Source organism: Boleophthalmus pectinirostris, unplaced genomic scaffold (assembly GCF_026225935.1).
Source record: "Boleophthalmus pectinirostris isolate CB_2022bp ecotype Guang Dong unplaced genomic scaffold, ASM2622593v1 HiC_scaffold_12, whole genome shotgun sequence".
Taxonomy (NCBI): Eukaryota; Metazoa; Chordata; class Actinopteri; order Gobiiformes; family Gobiidae; genus Boleophthalmus; species Boleophthalmus pectinirostris.
In genome coordinates, this window is record NW_026571018.1 from 34,762,739 (window position 1) to 34,788,119 (window position 25,381).

A 25,381-nucleotide genomic window follows, 5' to 3' on the forward strand; every position below is an offset into this window, starting at 1 on the left:
GGTTTAGTCCTGGTTCAGATCTGTTTTAGTCCTGTTTTAGTCCTGGTTCAGTCCTGGTTTAGTCCTGTTTTAGTCCTGGTTCAGTCCTGTTTTAGTCCTGATTTAGTCCTGGTTCAGTCCTGGTTCAGTTCTGGTTTAGTCCTGGTTTAGTCCTGGTTCAGTTCTGGTTTAGTCCTGGTTCAGTTCTGGTTTAGTCCTGGTTTAGTCCTGGTTTAGTCCTGGTTCAGTCCTGGTTTAGTCCTGGTTCAGTTCTGGTTCAGTCCTGGTTTAGTCCTGTTTTAGTCCTGTTTTTGTCCTGGTTTAGTCTTGGTTTAGTCCTGGTTCAGATCTGTTTTAGTCCTGGTTTAGTCCTGGTTCAGTTCTGGTTTAGTCCTGGTTTAATCCTGGTTCAGTCCTGTTTTAGTCCTGTTTTAGTCCAAGTTGTAGTCTATGATTTATATTCTGTAGATGATTATTGAGCGGCGTTAATATTAACATGATTCCGCATCATTTTGAGTAAAAAACATCAAATATTAACCACGGGGGGACAATGAGTTCATTAATTTCGTAGCCCCACTTAAAAAATCCCCACCACACCACTACCTAAAAGTGGAAAAGGACCTTGAAAACTACCACTACATGACATCACAAAGTGGAACAGAGCATTTTGAGCTTTGGAGATAAATACTCAAACACGTGTGGGTATGTTTCCGATGAGGTAATGTGGCTTAAAGAGTCAACTTTGTGATAATATAGGACCTTTAATAACTTGGATTTCCCCCCTATTTTTATTTTAATTAATTTATTTATTTATTTTATTTTGCCACTTTGCAGTTCTCCAGTACCTGTTTCCGGGCCTTGATGCGTTTGTAGGTGAAGTCTGGGTAGGGGGAGCAGGGGATGAAGCGTCCCACCCCAGAGGAGGCGTGGAGGTTCCCATCCTCCACCACGATCTTCCCCTGACACACCACCACCTGAGGGGCCCCGCGCAGCTCCAGGCCCTCCAGGATGTTGTACTCTGCAGCCTGAAGAGAGACGGAGAAAGAGAAGGTTTACTATAGCAGAAATGTAAACCAACTTGTATCAAATTACTAGTCTCTTCCCTTAAATAAAGATTTATCGTGCGGCAAAAGCTAAAATAACTGAGGGAACTACATAGACCATGATCCTTTGCTCTGTTTTATTGCAGAGTACAAGAAGAAATAACAGTCTAAGCACTTTTAAATCTTAGTTCTTTGGGTTAAGTCTTGACAAGGCGTTTTAAGAAGAAAAAGTAACGTATTCACAGTTTTGTTGGCCTCCACAAAATATTGCAATAAATAATCGTACAGAGAGATCTGGATATTGTTACATTCCTACACATTTTTGAATGATTCTTGAACCACATTTCAGGTGAAGAAAGGAAATAATATAAATATACTGAATTTTGTCAGTATTGCCTAGAGCAGAGGTGTCAAACTCATTTTGGTCCAGGGGCCATATCCAACCTATTTTGATCCCAAAGGGGCCGGATCAGAAAACTCATGGCATATGAACCTCAAAAATAACAATAAGTTCAAATATTTGTGCAGAGAAACACAAATCTATTACAGAAATCTTTAATTAATGAACTCTTTCCTTTACAAAATATTATAATATTATGAACAACCTGAAACTTTAAGAAAAATGCAATTCAACACAATGTTTTTACATGAACTTGTCTGCATGTCATAGAATTTAGTCATGCTTTCTTTTTGCCCCTGAAACTTGGCCTCTTTGAGCCTGTACAAGTGCATCAATATCAGGCACCATGTCCTGAGGAGCTGCTGTCTTCAGAATGTCATTCAAGTGCTTGTGTGTTTAGCTTTGAGCGCAGCTTTGTTTTATTAATGTTCATTACTGAGAAAACCCGCTCACAAAGGTAGTAACTGTAAATCTATTATTTCTAGTTGCATGTCTGTGCAGAAAATTGCAAATTCTGTCTTCAGGTTTTAAAGTATAATTAAAATATTTTAGTAGAAAATCAGCCGAGGGCCAGATTAAAGGTCTCCGAGGGCCGGATCTGGCCCCTGGGCCGTATGTTTGACACCCCTGGCCTAGAGTGAAATTGTGTTTTCATTCACACTAACACACAAATCCTGCATATTTAGGAGAAACAGAAACAGACAACACTCTGTTCCACTTTGTGATGTCATGTGGTAATACAGGAAGCACTCCACTTGTTTTTAAACTCCGTACACCGTTTCCTAGAATCCAGAGGTGGGGATTTGCAAGTCGTGAATTGGAATCCAGTCAGACTTGAGTCACTATTTTTAGGACTTGAGACTGGACTTGATAAAATGGACTAAGGCTACGTTTCTATGATGAAGGTCTGAACAGAAGACGCAAAACCGGCGTCGCGTCTTCACTTTTTATTCCGCGTTTAGACGAGCGTTTTCAGGAGGAAATCTGAGTGCATACGGTGAGACAAAAGTGTGTGGAATTGGATTGTGTTTGCATGCCAGACGGCTAGATGGTGACACGAGGTGGTGATGTATGTGACGTAAACCCGTACGCGACGTGAGCAGATCTGACCAGAGTTTTGCGTCTTGGGCAGTGCAGACGGAAACGGTACGGTGGAGCATATTTTTGCGTTTTTAAGCCACAAAAACACCGTCACCATCTAAACGAAAGCCACTTCTGATAAAATATTTGTCATTTTACCCACAAATGTTCTCGTGTAAACCGGACCTATGACTTGGAACTTCACTCGAACTTGAGGCCTGTGACTTGAGAAAATTTGAAAAGCACTTTTAAATCTGAATTCTTTTGATTCTGACTGTAATGATTCACACTGAGATCTTGTCAAGACATTTTAAAAGGAAAAAATAACATTTCTACAAGTCTTATATACTCTATAAATACTCATATATAAAATAAATATACTATGATTTTTTTTTAAGTACAATTTGTCTTAAAATTCATATAAACTGCAAAAATCTAAACTATATTTGGTACTTGGGTTTAAAGACTTGAAATGACTTGAAGCTCAAAGCAGACGACTTGGACTTGACTTGGACTTATGGGCCAGTGACTCGAGACTCGACTTGGACTTGCCAGTATTTGAATTGGGACTTGACTCGGACTTGAGACTTGCAAAACAATGACTTGGTCCCACCTCTGCAAGAATCATTTGGGTAATTTCAGCCCTGGAATTGTCAATCTCTACTGAACTAAAGGTAAAAAGGAGCTGTTCACTTGAAAACTACCTCTTCATGACATCACAAGGTGGAACAGAGCATTTTGACCTGTGGAGATGTAGACAGACTGATTATAAAAGGTTACTAAACTATGTGTGAATGAAACAAAACACAACTAGGGTCTTTCAAACAGCTGGTATTTTTGCATTTTGTGGTTCTTTTTTTTTTTTTGTCCACCCCACAGCGAAAATTATTCATAGGCCAGCAGCTATTTCCAAGCCCAAATATTTCCAAACACATTATCTGTCAATGACAACCCCTCCTCAGTCACACTCTATTCCTTCAAAGAGTCTTGCCAAAGGACACAAAAGTAGTACAAACTGGAGCAGGAGCTTTCAAATACCATGTAACACCAAGAACATTTATAGCCACATAAAACAAACTCTTTTTTGTTTCTTAAAGGTGACGTAACGTTCTGGCGGTTGTGCGCACGGAGACGATTTCGCTTTGGCCGGAATGTCCCGCAGTGAAGCGTTACACTTGTATATCTCCATGGAGACCGGCAGGCGACGCGACCGGGCCAAGTTACAAATAGTATCGAAATGATGCGCCGGATCTGCTCTAGTCATGAGTCATTTGTTTTTGACTTTACTCCAGCATTTGAGTTTACGGAAACAACTTCACTTCATGACATCACCAGGTGGAACGGAGCATTCTGAGTAGAGGTCGTGAAGTGTGAATGAAAGAAAACACAACTCCGGGTTTGGTTTTGAAGAGGTAACAACATTCTAAACATGTCTTGAAGCGTCATGTCGGGCCTTTAATATAAAAATAAATCTTGTACACCCCGCAGACTTTTCAACATGAAGTGCAGAACTGACCCAAATGATACTCTTTGCCATACAAATTCATTAGGCACCTATTTCCACATGGTATGGGAATGCCCAGGTTTTTTTTACTTTTGGAAGGTAATAAGTAATAGTCTGTCTCTTCTACTATCTACTATCTCCTCTCGCCCTGCCCCCCCTCTCTCTCCTCCCTCTTTCCTCCTCCTCTCTCTCTCCCTCTCTCCTCTCTCCTCTCTCCCTCTCTCCTCCCCTCCCCTCTCTCTCTCTCTCCTCTCCCCCTCTCTCTCCTCTCTCTCCTCTCCCCCCTGTCCACTCTCTCTCTCTCCTCTCCTCTCTCTCTCTCTCCCTCTTTCCTCCTCTCTCTCTCTCTCCCTCTCTCTTCTCTCCCTCTCTTCCCTCTCTCTCTCCCTCTCCCTCTCTCCTCCTCTCCTCTCTCCCTCTCTCCTCTCTCTCCTCTCTCCTCTCCCCCTTCCACTCTCTCTCTCTCCTCCTCCTCTCTCTCTCTCTCCTCTCTCTCTCTCTCCCTCTCCCCTCTCTCTCCTCCCTCTCTCCTCTCTCTCTCTCTCCTCTCTCCCCTCTCTCCTCTCTCTCTCTCTCTCTCTCCTCTCTCTCCTCTCTCTCTCTCTCTCTCTCTCTCTCTCCTCTCTCTCCCTCTCTCTCTCTCTCTCTCTCTCTCTCTCTCTCCCTCTCTCCTCGACTCCTCTCTTCCCCTCTCTCCTCTCCCCCTGTCCACTCTCTCTCTCTCCTCCTCCTCTCTCTCTCTCTCTCCCTCTCTCCTCTACTCTCCCCCCTCTCTCTCTCCTCCTCTCTCTCTCTCCCTCTCTCCTCTCGCCCTGCCCCCCTCTCTCTCTCTCCTCCTCTCTCTCTCTCTCTCCTCTCCTCTCTCCCTCTCCCCTCTCCTCTCCCTCCCCCTCTCTTCTCCTCCTCTCTCTCCTCTCTCCCTCTCTCCTCTACTCTCTCTCTCCCCTCTCTCCTCTCCCCCTCTCCCTCTCTCTCTCTCTCTCTCCTCTCTCTCTCTCCTCTCTCTCCTCTCTACTCCTCTCTCTCCCCTCTCTCCTCTCTCCCCTCTCCCCTCTCTCTCTCCTCTCTCTCTCTCTCTCTCTCTCTCTCTCTCTCTCTACTCTCTCATTCTCTCTCTCTCTCTCTCCTCTCTCCTCTCCCTCTCTCCTCTACTCTTCTCTCTCTCTCTCTCCCTCTCATTCCCACTCTCTCTCCTTCTCTCTCCCTCTCATCCCTCCTCTCTCTGCCTCTCCTTCCTCTCTCTCTCTCATTCCCCCTCTCCTTTCTCTCTCTCTCTCCCTCCGTCTCCGTGATGCGTGCTGGTCCCTCCTTCATTCCATTGTGCTTCATTTCCGTTGTTGTGCTCTCAGGCCCGAGTCCAGCTTTAGTCCAGAACAGGACATGTGCTGAGCCGAGCCAAATATGATGTCAGCCGGAGGGAGCGTGTTTTGTCTCCCGCTATCTCCTGCGAGTATTTGGGTTCACTACAGGAATAGCCCGCGCAAAAAAAAAAAAAAAAAAAAAAAAAAGCATAGCCTGAGCAGATGTGTTTTCCAGCAACAAACACCCGCGCCGTCTTAAAGAGCCTCAAGAAATGATTTTTATCCACAGATCCGAGTGAAATGTGTCAGATTTACAGATATGTTCTAGGAGCGACTCTCGAGGTCAAAATAAATCCATTGTTTTGTTTTGTGCGGAGAAAACTGGAGAAGTACAGAGCTCCAACATACTGATGACATCACACTAGGGAGAATTCTGTCCAAAAGTTCAGCACAGTTTACACGTAAGAATAGGAGTGGGTGAGATCTCGATATTTTAAATATATCGAGATATTTTTTAAACTCGATATGGATTCTGACTAGTGCTGTCGAGCGATTAAAAAAATTGAGAGCTGAATTAATTATGATCTGTAATTAATTAATTAATTAATCTCTTTTTTAATCTCACCTAAAAATTGCTGAGAAAAGCCTCAACATGACGTATTTTCATTTGAATTCATTATTACATTATTTTCATACTATCATTAACGTTTTTATATAAGTATCATCATTATTACTGTTACTAATCTGCATGAATAAACTCAACTTTACAACATATAAAACATCACTGCTCTAGAGCCACATCAGCCCGTTTGACATTATAATGTGTTTAATGCAGATTTGCGCAAGTCTCACAGAAATGAAACTTAAAACTGCATGGCTCATTTGCATAAACTAAACAGAGAAAAGAAGAAAAAAAAACATGCACTGATGCAGTTCAACTTCTACTAAAGGACACGACTCAGTGGAATATAGATGTTCTCTCTGTGACAGAGGGATGTTGGTGAAGGTGAGTCTGTTCTGTGTGTGTCACGATGTTTTCAGAGATCAGACGTGTGCAGGTTTATCGCAGATGCGGCGAGAACGGGAATGAAAATTACAATTCTTTGTGGGAGCGAGTGGAGCAGGACTGCACAGTGCGACTGTGTCCTAACAACACATAAAAACAGATTTTATAATAAGGCAACTCGCATACAGAAACAGTAAAGTTAGAGATTAAAAATAAGATTAACGTGATTAAAAAACATAACGCGCTAAATATGACTGTAATTAATTCATCGCAATTAACGTGATAATTTAACACCCCTAATTCTGACATATCGTATGTATCGATATAATGTTTATATTCAATTCTGATTTCGCCGCTTTGCTTGTTTGTCTTCTCTGCGCGCCCCCGCCTCCCTGATTTCGCTGCTTGTTTCTCATTCACTATCGCTGTGAACGCTAAAAGTTGGTGCCAGTGAAAAACTTCTAGCACCACGAAACTTTTCCACCATTTACAGACAAAACCATCAGCAGCACATCCTCTGTCACAGAGAGAACACTCATATTCCACTGAGTCGTGTCCTTTAGCCCGAAAGAAGCTGAACCACACGCGCGGCACAAGGAGCGAACTGTTTATGCAAATGAGTCATGTGGTTTTAAGTTTTGTTTCTGTAAAACATAAACACATGTGGCAAAACTGCAATAAACACATTATAATGTCAAACGGGCTGATGCGGCTCTAGAGTCGTTTTGCTTTAAATGTTGTAAAGTTTAGTCATGTAAAGTTTATTTATGCAGAAGATTTTAATGAATAATCTGCTGCAGTGTCACTTGTACAATAGTGTTTGTAAACATTGGATTTGACCTGCAGTGGATTGTGGGAAACCTCGCAGCTCCTTACGTTGGTGAGGAACATGGATCTGTTAAAATAAGAAACCTTCCTCTGCTGAAGGAGCTCATGGTTATGGTACGGTTAATGCAAAGATGAGCTTGAGTTGAGTTGTTTTATTTATGAATGAAAAGAATTCAATATGTATTATTTATTTTATTTTACAGTTAAATTATTATTTATGTGATTTTTTGTAATCTTACATGTGGCAGAAGCACTGTGTTCCTACATGACCCGCCGACCTCTTGTACTTCAATAAAAAAAGACCATGTGAAATTTGGCAGATTTTTATTTTTTTTGCAGCAGTTTTTGGGGGATTATTTTTTCCTGTACACATATTGAGATATAACAAAATATACTGAGATATATTTTTTGCTCCATATCACCCAGCCCTATGTAAGAAACAGTTTTTATATATACAGTACTGTGCTAAATTTTTAGGCAGGTGTGATAAAATTTGAACAAAGAATGCTTTCAAAAATGTAAATAATGATTGTTTTTTACCAATTTTAATTAAATTACAATGATCAAAAATGCAAAGTGAGCGAACAAAAGAAAAATCTAAACGAAATCAATATTTGGTGTTACTGTCTTTTGCCTTCAAACCAACATCAATGTCACACGTGGGTTGGAACACAGTCATGAACTGAAACAGAACCAGGCCTGTAGGAGGTTTAACACTGGGTGAGGAACAGTCAAACTCTGCTACCAAAGCGAGGTTGTGGAAGACAGTCTCATGTCACAGGTCAAACGCCAAGAAACAGCAAGATTGAGCACAGCAACAAGACACAATGTACAGTCTACTGCATCAGCCACGTTTCTCCCAGACAAAGATTTCAAAGCAGACGGGGGTTACAAGTTGTGCTGTTCAAGCTCTTTTGAAGAAGCACAAAGACACGGGCAACGTTGAGGATCATAAAAGCAGTGGTTGGCCAAGAAAACTTAGTGCAGCAGATGAAAGACACATCAAAGTTTATCAGCCTTCAGAATCGGAAGCTGTCCAGCAGAGAACTGGCTCAGCTCAGAACTGGCAGAAACCAGTGCGACCCAGGTACACACATCTACTGTCCAGAGAAGCCTGGACAGAAGTGGTCTACACGGAAAAGTTGCAGCCAAAAAGCCAAACCTCTGACGTGGAAACAAGGACAAGCGACTCAAGTCTGCACAAAAACATAGGACCTGGGTTGCAGAAAAATGGCGGCAGGTGCTCTGGACTGAAAATTTGAAATATTTGGCTTTAGCAGACGGCAGTTTGTTCATCGAAGGGCTGGAAAGCGGCGATGATGATGATGATGATGAGTGCCTGCAGGCAACAGTGAAACACGGTGGAGGTTCCTTGAACGTTTGGGGCTGCATATCTGCAAATGGAATTGGAGATTTGGTCAGGATTAACGATGTTCTCAATGCTGACAAATACAGGCAGATACTTCTCCATCATGCAGTACCACGAGGGAAGCGTATGACTGGCCCCAAATGTATTCTGCAGCAGGACAATGACCCCGAACATACAGCCAGAGTCATTAAGAAATATCTTCAGCCTAAAGAAGAAGAAGAAGTTCTGGAAGTGATGGTCTGGCCCCACAGAGCCCTGACCTCAGCATCATCGAGCGTGTCTGGGTTTACATGAAGAGACAGAAGGATGTGAGGAAGCCACATCCACAGACGATCTGTGGTTAGTTCTTCAAGATGTTTGGAACAACCCACCAGCTGAGTTCCTTCAGAAACTGTATGCAAGTATACCTAGAAGAATTGATGCTCTTTTAAAGGCAAAGAGTGGTCACAACAAATATTGATTTGAATTAGATTTCTATTTTGTTCATTCACTGCATTTTGTTTGATTGATGAAAAGAAATGATTATTTATTTACCATTTTTGAAGGCATTCCTCGTTTACAGCATTTTTTTCAGACCTTCCTATAACTTTTGCACAGTACTGTATATACTTAAAATGTGTTTTTTAATATATATTTGTTTTGCCAGATAGTTATTTCTGTGTACATTAGAGGAGTTTTGTGAGGCAATAGTTATGAATCTCTAGACTGATGATTTCCAATTAGGAAGTCCATTTCAAACCTAAAAATAGCCAAATTGGGAAAACAAGTGTGAATATTGTTGCATAAATCTTAAATACAATAATTTGAAGTGTGTTTTAGTAAAATGAGTAGTCTAACCTGTCATAGGCATTTTAACATAACAAAAGACAAAAGAAAAACATGTAGAACTGGACAATTTCACTGCACAATCACTTGGTCAGGCTCCACGCACCTGCACTGTCAGTCCAGGTGTTGTTGATGCGTTTTATGGACCGTGATGGATCTGCGTCCAATTATAAAGTGTCGTCTGAGAATCAGGAAGTGCGCGCTTAGCATGGTAGTTGTCGATATCATTACCGTGCAGGAGGCAAACCTCGCTCTGGTCTCTGAAAGTTGTGAAAAGCGCCTATAAACTCATCTCTGTGTTTAATTAGGATGGTCGGAACGCGAAAATTGGGAATAACTTAAGACAATTGCAAACTTTCAAATGAACCTGTTTTTCGTGTTTTTAGACAGTAAAAACGTGGCACAGCGCCTTTAAGTGTGACCTTATTGAACTGAACAATTGAACAATAGAAAACGGTTGGACTTTATGCTCTGATTATTTGGCACTGACAAATGAATCAAAACAAAACTTCATTTTATCAAGATGTTGGAAGACAAACAAATATTTAGAAGGGACTCGAAATGGTAATTTGTTGATTTCTCATAAGTAACATCGTGGAACAGGAGGTTAAGCAGGACAAGAAGGTTGTTGGATTGATTCCTGATTGCACACTGACACTGGATCTATAAACATGCAGTGCAAATGTCAAAAAACAACACAAAGGGGAGTAAAATAGTAAAATATATATTTTTTTAAGTTAATTTGATGCTACTGTGTCCATGGGCAAGACACATGGGCAAAACAGTACAGAAAAGAGAGGGCATCTGACATTTTAAGACAACTAACAGAGGCTGGGATGATTAACCAGTAGTCAAGAGTAGGGATGGGCATGATTAGTCGATTAATGGATAATTGATCATTAAGAATTTCATCGATTACGTTCATTTTAATTGACAAACTGAATGTAGGTTGCTGTGCGTAGCGTAGGGTGACCAAACAGGGGTCTGTACATGTGTCTCTCTGCACTCAGAAGGAGCGAGACACAAACAACGTACCGAAGCATAAATGCATATTTAACGATGACTTGTACAAGAAATTCCACACTTTCTGTTCCGGTCGGGACAAGTGTGAGGCCATGTGCACAATGTACAAACAGTGTTGGAGAGTAACAGATTACATGTACCAGAGTTACGTAATCAGAGTACAAATTATAAGTAATTGTATTTGGTTACAGTTACTGTTTAAGTGAGTGGCAATTGGATTACAGTTACTTGGTTGAAATAAATCGATTACACAGCAGTATTTTCCTGTTTTCACATTTTAGGCTATATCCCTTCTTTTTTTTTACGTAATTCCACTCATTGCCGGACACTAAACCAGGACTAAAACCAGGTCTAAACCAGGTCCAAACCAGGTCTAAACCAGGTTTAAACCAGGTCCAAACCAGGTCCAAACCAGGTCTAAAACCAGGTCCAAACCAGGTCCAAACTAGGTCCAAACTAGGTCTAAACTAGGTCTAAACTAGGACTAAATCCGGACTAAACCAGGTCTAAAACCAGGTCTAAACCAGGTCCAACCAGGTCCAAACTAGGTCCAAACTAGGACTAAACTAGGACTAAACTAGGTCTAAACTAGGTCTAAACTAGGACTAAAAACTGTTTCGGTGTCCAGTTGGAAAAAGCTCACCAGGACACGAAAACATGAAAAAAGTTTTGCCAGGTGAGAGTCGCGCAATGTCGATGACGAGTCCCCACCTCCCTCCCCCCGTACGGTGTCCTGGTTTTGACAAACGTAAATATGGTCACACTAACCTGTATTCACCTGAGTCGTACCACATCAGCGCACAAGAGCTGTTTTTTTTTCTTCGCTTAGTTTATGCAAAATAGTCATGCGGTTTTAAGTTTTGTTTCTGTGATAGTTGTGCAAAGCTGAATTAAACACATTATAATGTCAAACGGGCTGATGTGGCTCTAGAGTCGTTACGGTTTATAGGTCGTAAAGTTGAATTTATTTATGCAGATTAGTAGTGCAGATAGTAATAATAATGATAATTTTAATATAAAAACATTAATGATTAATCGGTAATTGATCGTTAATTCTCTCAACGATTGATTAAGAAAATTTAATCGAATGCCCATCCCTAGCCAAGAGAGACTTTACTCATGGACAGATCAGCTACCAGCTTGTCTCCATGGAGGTGCAATAGCTTTGTTTGTAATGTTCCACAGTATGGCATTACACGCATCTTTCTCCAAATCTCCATGCTCATCTGTCTTCATCTTCATGGAGATCGACACGCCGGAGAGATCAGATCTGTGGAGAGGTAGCCCTGCTCACAAAAATGACACCATGCGTGTAATGTTCGAGCAGATCTCTTCTACAAAAAGTTGCCAAAAAGTTTGTCCAGTCGACAAACCGACTTTTCTCCTCGCCTTTTCTAGTGGATGGTCTGTCAAATGCTTTTCTCCATGGAGATGTTATGGCTTTGTCTGGAATGTTTCACAGTATGGCTTTAAACCTTTCTATCTTCATGGAGACCGAACCAGATGAAGGTACAGGTCAGATCTGTGGAGAGGCGACCCCAGTTACAGTCAGAATGTTTTTTCTTGAAATTTTTGAGCGACAAGTCCACCTGTAATATCTGGGTTTCACGTGACGTCACAGGGCTACGTTTGTCAGCGCACGAAATCAGATGGAGGGCAGGAAGTGAACTGACTGGAGGAAAATGCCGATGTGTTGTGTAGTTTACCACTGTGCCAATCGTTCTAACTGAGAGAAGGAAAAGCGATTTTTTAAAGTACCGAATATAGTCGTCCACAAAGATCAGAAATGGGAAAAGCTGACAGAACAACGCCGTAAAAAGTGGATTACAAACCTACGTCTGCGGTCGGGAGGAGCAGAATGCGCAAATGCTCGCGTCTGCAGTGACCACTTCGACAAAGGTTTGTTACAAAGCTAAATTGTTTTTTGTGGTTTACCTAAACATAAACGAATCATTAACGACTAACGGCTAACGATGTTTGTTGACATTAAATAGTTCAGATAGAGGTCACTGCCGTGAGGACACTGCAGTTTTTTTCCGTAACGGTCTAAACACATAAAATAAGAGAAACATTCATCCTGGCGAAGATCAAACGATAATCATCACGTAGGCGTTTTGCACCAAGGTTGAGGACCCATCCCCTGACAAAAAAAGTTATATGCCTCCAAACTTTTGTACACCTTCATCTGTTGTCTGGTGTAGAACGATGTCTGGAGAACTAGGTAATTCGTGATACCCACTGCCTCGATTGTCGGCAAATCTTTTACTTCGGTCGAAAATTCCCTCATTTTCATCAGATCAATATATTTATCAACTAACTGCTCGCACCTTTGCCTCGCTACTGGCTCTAAATCCTTACAATAAGAACTCTTCTCCATATCTGTGTTCTCCAGAGCCGTGTTTGTTTGTCGTGTTTGCCTTCACTTCCCGCCCTCCACCTGAAATTCGTGCGTCATCGTGATCACGTGACTGAAACCCTCCTATTGAATAAATGTAAAGTAGAGCTGTTATTATCATACTGTGGAACATTCCAGGCAGAGCAATGACATCTCCACGGAAGGAAGCAGGTGACAGAACCCCAACCAAAAAGTTACGTCTTGCACCTTTAATGCCATGCTGTGGAACATTCCAGCCCGAGAAATACCCAGGCCGTAGACCCTCCAAGAAAGTGTCTGTCTGAAGTGGAAAGGCCTGCCACGTGATGATTTATTGCTGTAAGTAAGTATGAACATGTATGGTGAATAAAGTCATGTCGGAGCGATCTGCTGACTTTGTGCACTGAGCTCAGAGGAAATGAAAAGGCTGACATCACCGTGAGAGAAGCCACAGGGAAAGCCTATTATTACAGAACACCAGCGCGCTCGTCTGTCAGCCCAGTTTAAACAAAAGATGATTACAATTTATGGCATGGAAAACCTCATTCACAGCGGACGGTTCGAGAGCTCCTGAATCGGGACGGCTTACGGGGCAAACGGGGTATCTTCTCACAACAGGAAATAGACCGACTCGGCTGATTTCCTGTTTCCTGTTGGGATGTTCGCTGTTCCCGAGGATCCATGTGCAATATGACACACGAAACGCTCTATTCAGGTAGTTACTGTAAAAATAAATTAAACAAATTGCCGCACATTTTCTGAAATTATATGTCAAGGCATAAAATTTTTGATATTCTGATATTTCTAGAGAATATGATGGTTATTAAATGGTCTATTACACAGTTTTTCTGATCTATAATCAGTGTTGGGGAGTAACAGATTACATGTACTGGAGTTACGTAATCAGAGTACAAATTATGAGTAACTGTATTCGGTTACAGTTACTGTTTCAGTGAGTGGTAATTGGATTACAGTTACTTTGTTGAAATAAATGGATTACACGGCGGTAATTTCCTGTTTTCCTGTTTTCACATTATTTTTATTTTATTTATTTATTTATTTTTCCCGGTAATTCCACTCATTGCTGGAAACTAAACCAGGACTAAATCAGGACTAAAACCAGGTCTAAACCAGGACTAAAACCAGGTCTAAACCAGGACTAAAACCAGGTCTAAACCAGGACTAAACCAGGACTAAAACCAGGTCTAAACTAGATCTGAAAACCAGGACTAAAAACCAGGTCTAAACTAAAAACCAGATCTCTAAACCAGGACTAAAACCAGGTCTAAACCAGGACTAAAACCAGGTCTAAACTAGATCTAAACCAGGATTAAAACCAGGTCTAAACCAGGACTAAAACCAGGTCTAAAACCAGGACTAATACCAGGTCTAAAACTAGGTCTAAACCAGGACTAAACCAGGACTAAAACCAGGTCTAAACTAGATCTGAACCAGGACTAAAACCAGGTCTAAACTAGATCTAAACCAGGACTAAAACCAGGTCTAAACCAGGACTAAAACCAGGTCTAAACTAGGTCTAAACCAGGACTAAAACCAGGTTTAAAGTAGATCTAAACCAGGTCTAAACCAGGACTAAACCAGGTCTAAACTAGATCTAAACCAGGACTAAAATCAGGTCTAAAACTAGATTCTAAACCAGGACTAAAACCAGGTCTTAACTAGATCTAAACCAGGACTAAACCAGGACTAAAAACCAAGATTTAACAGGACTTTAACAGGACTAAACCATGCTGCGCGGGTGTGTCTCCTCCTCTTCTGTCAATAATATTTTTAATACAGTTTGAGTTTCCTCTGCTTTTCTACAGTCCCTCACAAGTTTCTCTCTCACTCCAAACTTTCTTCCTGCTGTTTGATTACCGTTTCTAGCTGCATATTTCACTACTTGCAGCTTGTAATCTGCAGAATATGATTTTCCTTTTGGGGGCATTTGTGGCCAATCTCTCTCAGTTGTCTCTATAAGCTGATGTTTAAATTTTTAATTTTCAGTGGTTCAGGAGTAAAAGGAGTAGCAGATACTGGCACACAAGCTTAGAGCGCCTTCTCGCGGCTGTGAAAATAACAAACATTGAGTGCGTATACATGCACATCAATAACCCGGTTATGATCGGGTTTTTTGAGTATCCCGGTTTCTTGATGGTGCATGTATACGCAGTAACCCGGTTTCAGTAACCCGGTTATGGCAGTATCCCGGTTATTAGAAACCGGGTTACTGTAGCTGGTTTATTCCGATAGTAACCGGGTTACTTGTGGCATGTAAACGCAGTATCCCGGTTACTGCAACATAAAGTTGAGTGCGCATGCGTCCAAAAGACACTTTCCAGCCTTTCACCACAACAGTAGTGACATAAATAAATTGACCAACATAAATAAAAGTGACCAAACGAGTGAAATGACTGTAAAATAAAGAGCTGCGCTAAACCTGCACACGTACAATCTGCACTCGTACGACCTGCACTCGTGTGACGCTGAAAAGCTAAGACATGAACTATCTCCTATACTCTATATGCACGGAACACACTTACCATCATTAGCGCCTCTTCTGTCACAGAAATAACACACATAATCCACAGAGTCGTGTCATTTAGTCCAAAAGAAACTGATCACATCAGCGGCGCAAGGAGCGAGTTGTTTTTATCGCCGCTAACAGTTTATGCTAATTAGCCTACGGTCTTAAGTTTCGTTTCTGTAAAACGTAAACAAATGTGATCACAGCTGAATTATTTGATCAAACGGGCTGATGTGGCTCTATAGTGTTTATGGTTTATATGTTGTAAAGTTGAGTTTATTTATGCAGAAGATTTTAATGAAGAATCTGCACAGTGGATTGTGGGAGATCTCGTAGCTCCTTAGCATCTTATGCTAAAGGAGCTCACGGTTTGTATTTTTCCTGGTTTATGAAATTGATTTAAGTTAATTTTTGCGCCTGCGCATTTGTAAGATTATGTCAAGAAACCGGGATACTCCATTTGATCATGTATACGCGGATATGAGTATCCCGGTTTCTCAGTGCGCATGTATACGCAGTAACCCGAATACTGACATAACCGGGGTATGGCTAATAACCGGGTTACTGATGTGCATGTATACGCACTCACTGAAATTATATATTTTAATATATTAGTCGCACCGGAGTATAAGTCGCAGGATCACCCAAACCATGAAAAAAGTGCAATTTATAGTCTGAAAAATACGGTATATATCTCTTGAAAGCCTAATAGTCATAGCAGACCGTGTACAGGCCAAAGCTAAACAGCACATGTTGTCAGGTACCATGTCATCTGTGTGTTCCGCCAGCTCTCCTGTGAAATCTCCAGTCTCATGACCTCAACTTATCCTCATGAAATCTGGACTTTTGAAAAACACTCAAACGTCAGCACATGTTCTTCATCTCGGTGGAAAGATTCCCATAACCCTTCACTCTGAGAGGTCCGCTGTCATCTACAAGAACGGAAATGTAATCAGAATAAGAGAGAAGGATGGTCTGTTTCAGAGAGGAAGGACAATGTGAGAACAATAGCTTCTAGTAGTAGTAGTAGTAGTAGTAGTAGTAGTAGTAGTAGTAGTAGTATGTATGATGGTAAGAGCAGGAGTAGTAGCAGTAGTTCTAGCAGTAATCAGGTAAGATAAAAGTATATTCTGTGTATTTTAAGTAGCACCTGGGACACCTCTCCATATATTGAGATAGGCAGTGGTAGTAGTAGTAGTAGTAGTAGTAGTAGTAGTAGTAGTAGTAGTAGTAGTAGTAGTAGTAGTAGTAGTAGCAACTGTAGTTTTAGGTTGAGTAACAGAATTAGTAGCAATACAACTAGTAGAATAGGAGTAGACAGAAGAAGAAGAAGAAGTAGTAGTAGTAGTAGTAGTAGTAGAGTCGGAGGAGGAGGAGTAGGCGTAGTAGTAGTAGTAGTAGTAGTAGTAGTAGTAGTAGTATTAATAGTGAGTACTTGTGTAGTGAAGGTTACACGAGTTTAGGCTGAGTAACAGTAGTCACAGAAGTAGTTGCAATAGAACTAGTAGAACACAAGTAAGTATAGATTAGGAAGTAGTAGTAATAGTAGTAGTAGTAGTAGTAAAACTAGATTAAGAAGTAGTAGTAGTCGTAGTAGTAGTAGTAGTAGTAATAGTGAGTACTAGTGTGGTGGAGGTTGTACGTTTTTAGGCTGAGTAACAGCAGTTGCAGAAGTAGAAGCAATAGACCTAATAGAATACAAGTAGGCCTAAATTAAGTAGTAGTAGTAGTAGTAGTAGTAGTGATAACGAGTACTAGTGTCATGGAGGTTACACGAGTTTAGGCTGAGTAACAGAAGTCGCAGAAGTAGTTGCAGTAGAACTAGTAGAATATAAGTAGGCCTAGGTTAAGTAGTAGTAGTAATAGTAGTAGTAGTAGTAGTAGTAGTAGTAGTAGTAGTAGTAATAGTGAGTACTTGTGTTGTAAAGGTTACACGAGTTTAGGCTGAGTAACAGTAGTCACAGAAGTAGTTGCAATAGAACTAGTAGAACACAAGTAAGTATAGATTAGGAAGTAGTAGTAGTAGTAGTAGTAGTAAGACTAGATTAAGTAGTAGTAGTAGTCGTAGTAGTAGTAGTAGAAATAGTGAGTACTTGTGTAGTGGAGGTTGTACGTTTTTAGGCTAAGTAACAGCAGTTGCAGAAGTAGAAGCAATAGACCTAATAGAATACAAGTAGGCCTAAATTAAGTAGTAGTAGTAGTAGTAGTAGTAGTAGTAGTAGTAGTAGTAGTAGTAGTGATAACGAGTACTAGTGTCATGGAGGTTACACGAGTTTAGGCTGAGTAACAGTAGTCGCAGAAGTAGTTGCAATAGAACTAGTAGAATATAAGTAGGCCTAGGTTAGTAGTAGTAGTAATAGTAGTAGTAGTAGTAGTAGTAGTAGTAGTAGTAGTAGTAGTAGTAATAGCGAGTACTAGTGTCGTGGAGATAGTATGTTTTTAGGCTGACTAACAGTAGTCACAGTAGTAGAAGCAATAGAACTAGTAGAACACAAGTAGGTCTAGATTAAGTAGTAGTTAAGTAGTAGTAGTAGTAGTAATAGCAACTGTAGGGTGGGTTATATTTGTGTGTTTTTGGGGTGAGTAAACAGTAATCGCAGAAGTAGCACTTGTACTGTTGAATCAACTAGTAACTGTAGTTGTAGAGAGTAACTTGTGAGTGATGCAGCAGTGATTCCAATTCCAAATTAGGTTCAAAATGGAATTTATATTCAATATTATTCACATTTTCTTGTCCTGTAGATAAATTCTTGGTTAGAACAACTGTAGTAATGGTACTTTGGAGTGACATTACTCTGGGGGTGTTCTACATGTATGTTTACGCACACATAAACAATTAAGTATCAAATAAGTTTTGCCTGAAAACTCAAGAAAACATACAAAATGGATTTAAATAACACATTGTCAGGAGTGTTTAAAGGAGGAGCGTTCATGGTGCTGTTTAGGTGAATTTTAACAAAAAGGTTTGAGAAACAGCAGCTGATATACGACACGTCACCACCAACAAACATGTCGACAAGGTAAATACACTTCACTGTATTGTCTTTAAAAAAAAACCAAGAAGTTAAAGTTTGTGAAAGAAAACAAAAGGCTCTCGATTTGCGGTCAATCTCCGTTCCTCCTCTCACCTATTGTCACGAGCTCTGGGTAATGACCAAAAGGACTAGATCGCGGATACAAGCGCACAAAATGAGTTTCCTCCGCAGGGTGGCTGGGCGCTCCCTTAAGGGCCGTTCGCACCAAGGCGTCAAAGCGTCCACTTTCAATGTAAAGTCTATGTGGATGCGCGACTAGAGCTTCCTGCATTTTCGGCGTCAGTGCGGCGCGAATCTGGCGTCTACGCGGCGCGTCTTGAGCGTTTTGGCGTCAGCGGGCAAGACACGCGTCCAAGGCGTCAGCGTCAAGAAGCTGAAAATGCTGAACTTTTTGCGTCAGACGAGCCGCGTCGACCAATCAGGGACGAGTATCCAGTGACGCAGCGACGTTATTATCAGGAAGAAAAACCCAAGAACCAGAGAGAGAACCACAAACATGAGCGGAGAATAAATATATACACCACAAACATCAAGCCGATTGCGAAGACTACACCAGGACCGGACCAGGACTAAACCAGGACTAGACCAGGACTAAACCAGGACTAAACAAGGACTAGACCGAGACTAGACCGGGATCAAACCAGGACTAGACCGGGACTAAACAAGGACTAGACCGAGACTAGACCAGGACTAAACCAGGACTAGACCGGGACTAAACAAGGACTAGACCCTGAATAGACCGAGATTAAACCACGACTAGACCGGGACTAGACCGTGATTAGACCAGGACTAGACCGAGACTGATCCAGTGTCATTAGCGGAGTATAAATATATATACACACCAGTCGTCGACCCGATCTCCTCTGCTAATGTTTTATGTCATAAAAACACTCTCTCAGTCTGGTCTGACATTGTTTCGGGAAAAGACCAGGACCGGGCTCTTGTTTCCAGGGCAACGGACGCGCGTCGGGGGCGTCTAAACTCAAATGCAAAGGCGTCCAAATAGAGGCGTCAAGGCGTTTTTTGACGCTTTGGTGAGAACGGCCCTTTAGAGATAGAGTGAGGAGCTCGGTCACACAAGAGGAGCTCGGAGTAGAGTCGCTGCTCCTCCACATCGAGAGGAGCAGCTGAGGTGGCTCGAGCATCTGTTCTTAATGCCTCCTGGGCGCCTTCCTCGGGAGGTGTTCCGGGCATGTCCCACTGGGAGGAGGCCCCGGGGATGACCCAGGACAAACTGAGGGAAGTGAGGGAAGTCTGGGAGTCCCTGCTTAGACTGCTGCCCCCGGCCTGACCCCGGATAAGCAGAAGAAAATGGATGGATGGGTTTGAGAGTGACTAAACTGAAAAACTGTTAGGTGATGCTAGTTCGCTTGTGACTGTAATTTCATGTGTAAATCAGGTCTTTCTGGTCGGATTAAAGTGTAACAGAACTTCAGACAGAGCAGTGCCTACATTGACATCACACCACAGTGAATAGTCATGACATCAGCTGCAAAGTATCAACCGTGCTAATCCAGACCTGGTTTAGTCCGGGTTTAGAACTGGAGTAGCTGCTTTCGACTGTAACGTGAACCTGAAAAAGTCCGTGAAAGCTTCTTGTAAAAAGTGTGGATTTATTTGTGTCTAAAGGACCTGATAAGTGTCTGGCAGCAGCTCAGACATTCCTGTGTCTCAGCTTGTTTCTCACAAATACAAACACATGTGCAAATGCAACATGGACAAATCTCCCATTACATTTGAACTCAACGTAATGCTTTTTACAAGGACCTAAGGCAAAGGTTTTTATACGAGTCCAGGCTCATTAAAAATACAGTGGGAGAGTATCTGAAGAAGAAGGTAGGTTCACAAAAGCTACTTCTTATATATTGTTAGGAACTGCTGTATGCGTCAAAAGAATGTACGACTAAAAACTTAAAACTGTATCCTCTCTTTAAAGGTGCATTGTGTAACTTTTCTGGTGGAGAGTCCATCAAATGCTTTTGTCTGTGGAGATGCTTCGTCTGGAATGTTTCGCAGTGTGTTTTCGCAGTATGGCATTAAAACTTTTTATCATAACGGAGACCAAAGATGGATGACCGAGTTACAGGTCAGATCTGCGGAGAGGCCGCCCCGCAGAATGTTGTTTTTCTAGGCGTTTCTGAGCTATAAAACCACCTGTAATTGAATAAATGTAGAGCGAACACGACAGGCGCTACTAGTGGTAATTGTATTGTTCCTACGTACAGGTCGGCTCTTGGTCAGTCCTCGTTTTTTTGTTGTTTTTTTTAAAGGGGCCAGTCTGCGGAACGGTTTACCAGCTCATTTAAAACTGGAAACCAATAACAACAATTTTAAAAGGAAATTAAAATTATTGTATGTTTCCGATCAAAAACACATCCACTGAAAATGTACTGTATATATTTTATCTGTATGTAACTTATTTGTCTTGTATCTTTGTTTTTTGCATCTGGCTTGTCTAATGCGATTGTGATGTCCTTAATAAACATAAATTTAAAAAAATAAAATAAAATAGAGCTGTTTAATGTCACACTGTGGAACATTCCATTGCACAATTTGGAAAAAAAAATTAAAAATTGTGATTGTAGCACATTTTTAGAACACATAATGATCTGGTTTTCTGAAGAGTGAGTGAATCGAATTTCAATCTAGATAAAAATTCCGTCGTGTTTAATGGTCAATGATCGGCTTCAGGGGCCAGAGCCAGTCCCGTGTCAGTAAAAGCATTTGATGTGGAGCAGAGTTCAGGCTTTTTTAGAAGAGTTATCTGTGTGTTCCACATGTATGTCGATGTCTAGATTGACCGGATTTTCAAAATCAAAAACTGGGACACCTGGTTTGGGGCGGTTTGTAATAATACAATTGTGAAATGAGTGTGTAATTACAGAAAATTGTTCTGCACTCAGCCCATTCCTGACTAACATGTGAGTCAGTACAATCACATTTTCTTTCCGTTTTGGTCATTTTTAAGCAGCTTTTCTGTATTTTACCTACAACAAATGACAATTTATGCCTCTCTTTACTGATGGCAGGTGTCAAATTGGTCAAAAATATAGACACCTGGGACATTTCTTGTCTAAAACTGGGACAAATCACTGGTTTTGTATAAATTTGTAGGGACGGGGACACAGGGTCAAAACTGGGACTGTCCTGCGTATAATGGTCACCGATGAGGAGTTACCGGTGAAACAATGCACACGATGGCAAACAAATAGTCTGATTAAAACACCAATACACGTGTTCATTAGCCACCTGGTGCCTCCGCTAAATTTCATTTCTCTCCAGCGACGAGATCAGGAATCAGCATACACTAGACCAGGGGTGGGCAAACTTTTTAGCTCGCGGGCCACATAGGATCCTAAAATTTGCCTGAAGGGCCGGAAAGAACACAGGACATGACGTGTTAAGACCTAAGCTGCGTTATATTCGTATTTACGCTTATGTAGGAAGCGCACTACACACTACAACATTGCCGTGAACACACAAAAATCAACAGATCCGCTCCACTGCACACCACAGGTGAAGGTGACTCGTGAGGAATTAGATATTACAAAGAAACAGAACCCATGCTGCGAAGTCACTTGCGATTCAAGAAGATTCTTAAGACGTTCTGTGTGTTAAGTCTTATAAGACAATGTCTATAAAGTTCTCGTTCTTGGTTTTTACCAACTCAAAATGGAAGCAGTGCAAAGTTATATCTTGAACAAAACTACTTCACTCATGGTCCGAATAACTCCTGTAAGAACACTTTCCCATAAAGCATTTCAGCCAACATAATACGGCACACCTCAATGTATACATATATAGTGCGCCATCTACTGGGAAACGCCGGAAATGCATGAAAAATAAAACATCAACAAGGTTTATTATTGTAATTTATTCCAGTTCGGCGGGCCGGATTAAAAGGTTTAAAGGGCCCCCGGGCCGTACTTTGCCCACCCCTGCACTAGACGGTTCACAAAAACCCCGGAAGTGCAAGTTCACTGAAGAGCCATGTATTTAATGTTGGCAACGATTCCTGAGATCGAAGATTTAAAGCGGGAACAAAGAGAATATTGGGTGAATTTTATCAAGGGGAAAGACGTTATTGTCCTTCTTCCTACGGGATTTGGGAAAAGCTTAATATACCAGTTAGCCTCGTTAGCGGCGCGTTACATACATCACGACCAAATAGCAGCGATTGGTTAAATAAAAAAAGCACCCGCCTACTGTCGAGCGAATGAAACCTAATGCTGCGAGGTCACAAAGTAAAACCGGCTGATGAATCAGGCTACGTGTTCATGGTAACAAACAAACAAACAAACAAACAAAAACTTGGCTAATGCGATCTTGTAGTTCCAGCTTAGTCAACTCTTTCTGGTCAGACTGTGTCAAAATAAAGCTCAGACTAGAGCTGCTCGATTATAGAAAAAATCATTATCACGATTATTTTGGTCAATATTGAAATCACGATTATTCAAACCATTATTTTTTAGTTAACATGATGCATTTATTCAGCATTTCTCTCTAAAAAAAACACTTTGTTATTGATAATTTACGCAAAACTAAAATAAATATAGGCTACAAATATGAACCTTAGAATAGTTTTGTGATGTATCGAACATAAAATTAATAAAATATACTTTGAAGATGAAATAAGGTATAAATATATCCAAAATAAACTATATATTCAGCCCAAAATAAACTTTAAGCTTTTTCATTTCAACTCGATTATATGAATCTGGAGATTGTTTGACACACAAATCAAAATTGTGATCAATATTCAATTCATTGCACAGCCTCAGCTCAGATTAAAGTCTAACTCGAGTATCAGAGCTTCAGACAGAGTAGTGCTTCAGTTAGCTTCACACCCCCAACGAAACTTGATGGCATAAGCTGCAAAGTTTCACAAATTTCAGAGGCCAGAACGGTGTATTGCCAACACGGTAAAGACAGCATAACATGACAACTAGCATGTTACCGTGTACTTCCTGATTATCGGACAATAAAATGCGATAACTCGACGCAGATGTCACGCAGCGGACTTATTTTGACGTGCTGCTTATACAATATATCTGTACTGCGACAAGACAAATTTTTCAAACTAGAAGCCAGAGCTGTCAAGATATGAAGCTGAAAATAAATCCAGGGAGTTGTTTTACTGATTGGAGAGTGTTTTCGTGTCATACCGAGTTGTGTGTTTTGGCGGTGATGGTGCGGACGGCGTCGGTGTCCCAGATGACCAGGTCTGCGTCGGAGCCCACGGCGATTCGTCCCTTCCGCGGGTACAGGTTCAGGATCTTGGCTGCGTTTGTGCTGGTCACGGCCACAAACATGTTCTCGTCCATCTTTCCTGTCGTCTGCGAAGAGAAGAACACAGACAACGTTTACTCTCGTCTCTTAAAAAAAAAAAAAAAAAAAGTATGTTAAGTATTTAGCAGTACATATTTTTTCACCACTTACAAAATTCATTCCAGATCATAACTTTAAGGGAAAAAAAAGTGATAATTGATAATTTGGAGTGATGTCATGCTGGTTGGGGTCTCTATGGTAGAATATTCAGCAGTGACCATGGTTCCACAATGTACACATTAACAAACACTCAATTATCTGAAAACTCAAGAAAAAATACAAAATGTATTTAAACAATCGGAAGTAATGTGTTCGCTGTATTGGACGGTTGTGGTGAAGAGGGAGCTGAGCCGAAAGACAAAACTCTCGATTTACCAAAGGTCTACGTTCCTCCCCTCACCTATGGTCATGAACTCTGGGTAATGCCCGAAAGGACGAGATCGCGGATTCAAGCGGTCAAAATGAGTTTCCTCCGCAGGGGGGCTGGGCGCTCCCTTAGAGACAGGGTAGGTGCTCAGTCACACAGGAGGAGCTTTCAGTAGAGCTGCTGCTCCTTCACGTTGAGAGGAGCAGTTGAGGTGGCTTGAGCATCTGCTCTGGATTCCTCCTAGGCGTCTCCCTCGGGAGGTGTCCAGACATGTCCCACTGGGAGGAGGCCCCGGGGAAGACCCAGGACACACTGGAGGGACTATGTCTCTGGGCTGGCCTGGGACACTTCCTCCAGCTCCCCCCACCCCCCCGGAGGAGCTGGAGGAAGTGTCTGGGGTGAGGGAACTCTGGGAGTCCCTGCTTAGACTGCTGCCCCCGTGACCTGGCCCCGGATAAGTGGAAGAAAATGGATGGATGGATTTCAACAGCACAAACTTAGTTAGCTTGTGATTGTATTTTTCTGTGTAAGAGACTTGTTTAAACACACGAATCTGTTGTAGTTCATCTGTTGTAGTTCCAACTAAATCAGCTGTTTCTGCTCAGATTGTGTTGATACAAAAAGCCTCAGAGATACAGGTGTAACTGTTTTGGTAAAATGGAGAGGTTTTTTTTTTCACCTTCAAGGCACTCAAATCACTTTATATCATGAAACCATTCACCCATTCACACACACTTTCATACACCAGTGTACACAGACACTGGGGGCAAAGTAAGGACACAACGACAGTATTCATCTGTGGGAGCTGGAATCGCACCGCCAACATGTGGGTCAGAGGATTTGACCACTGTTTATGTTGAGAGCAGGATGTGAACCGCCAACCTTCAAATCAGTGGACAAACACTCTACCAACTGAGCTTGTTTTGCTTTCTCTTTCGCCTTATAATCCGGCGGACTTTATAATCCGAAAATTACAGTAGATATTATTATATTATTTTAAAGGTGCACTATGTAACTTTTTAGTTGGAGGTCCATAGCCTGTTTGTTTCTATGGATATGTCATTGCTCTGCCTGGAATGTTCCACAGTATGACATTACGTAGCTCCACTTATAATATTTTGAATTTCACATTACATTTGCTGGTTTTATAGCTCAAAAATACCTAGAAAAACAGGCATTCTGACTGTGAGCGGGGCCGCCTCTCCACAGATCTGAACTGTAACTATAACTCGGTCCGGTTTGGTCTCCATGAAGATAGAAAGGTTTAATACCAGACTAAAAATTTTAATCAAGAATGTGACGCAAAGCAATAACATCTCCACGGAGAAAAGCATTTGACAGACTGTCCACCAGAAAAGAGAAAAGTTACACAATGCACCTTTAATAGCCTGA

General features: G+C 41.4%; 1 protein-coding gene across 2 annotated transcripts in view; it reads right to left on the reverse strand.

The window, feature by feature from the left end:
* The window catches only part of dpysl3 (dihydropyrimidinase like 3), a 182,452-nt gene that overhangs the window by 27,567 nt on the left and 129,504 nt on the right, over positions 1 to 25,381 (reverse strand). For both annotated transcript variants that reach the window (XM_020917905.2, XM_055148671.1), the window contains 2 exons: positions 23,460 to 23,630; positions 825 to 1,004 (listed from right to left, as the gene is read on the reverse strand). In XM_020917905.2, the coding sequence (XP_020773564.2) occupies positions 825 to 1,004; positions 23,460 to 23,630 (351 nt within the window). The remainder of the gene's footprint in view (positions 1 to 824; positions 1,005 to 23,459; positions 23,631 to 25,381) is intronic.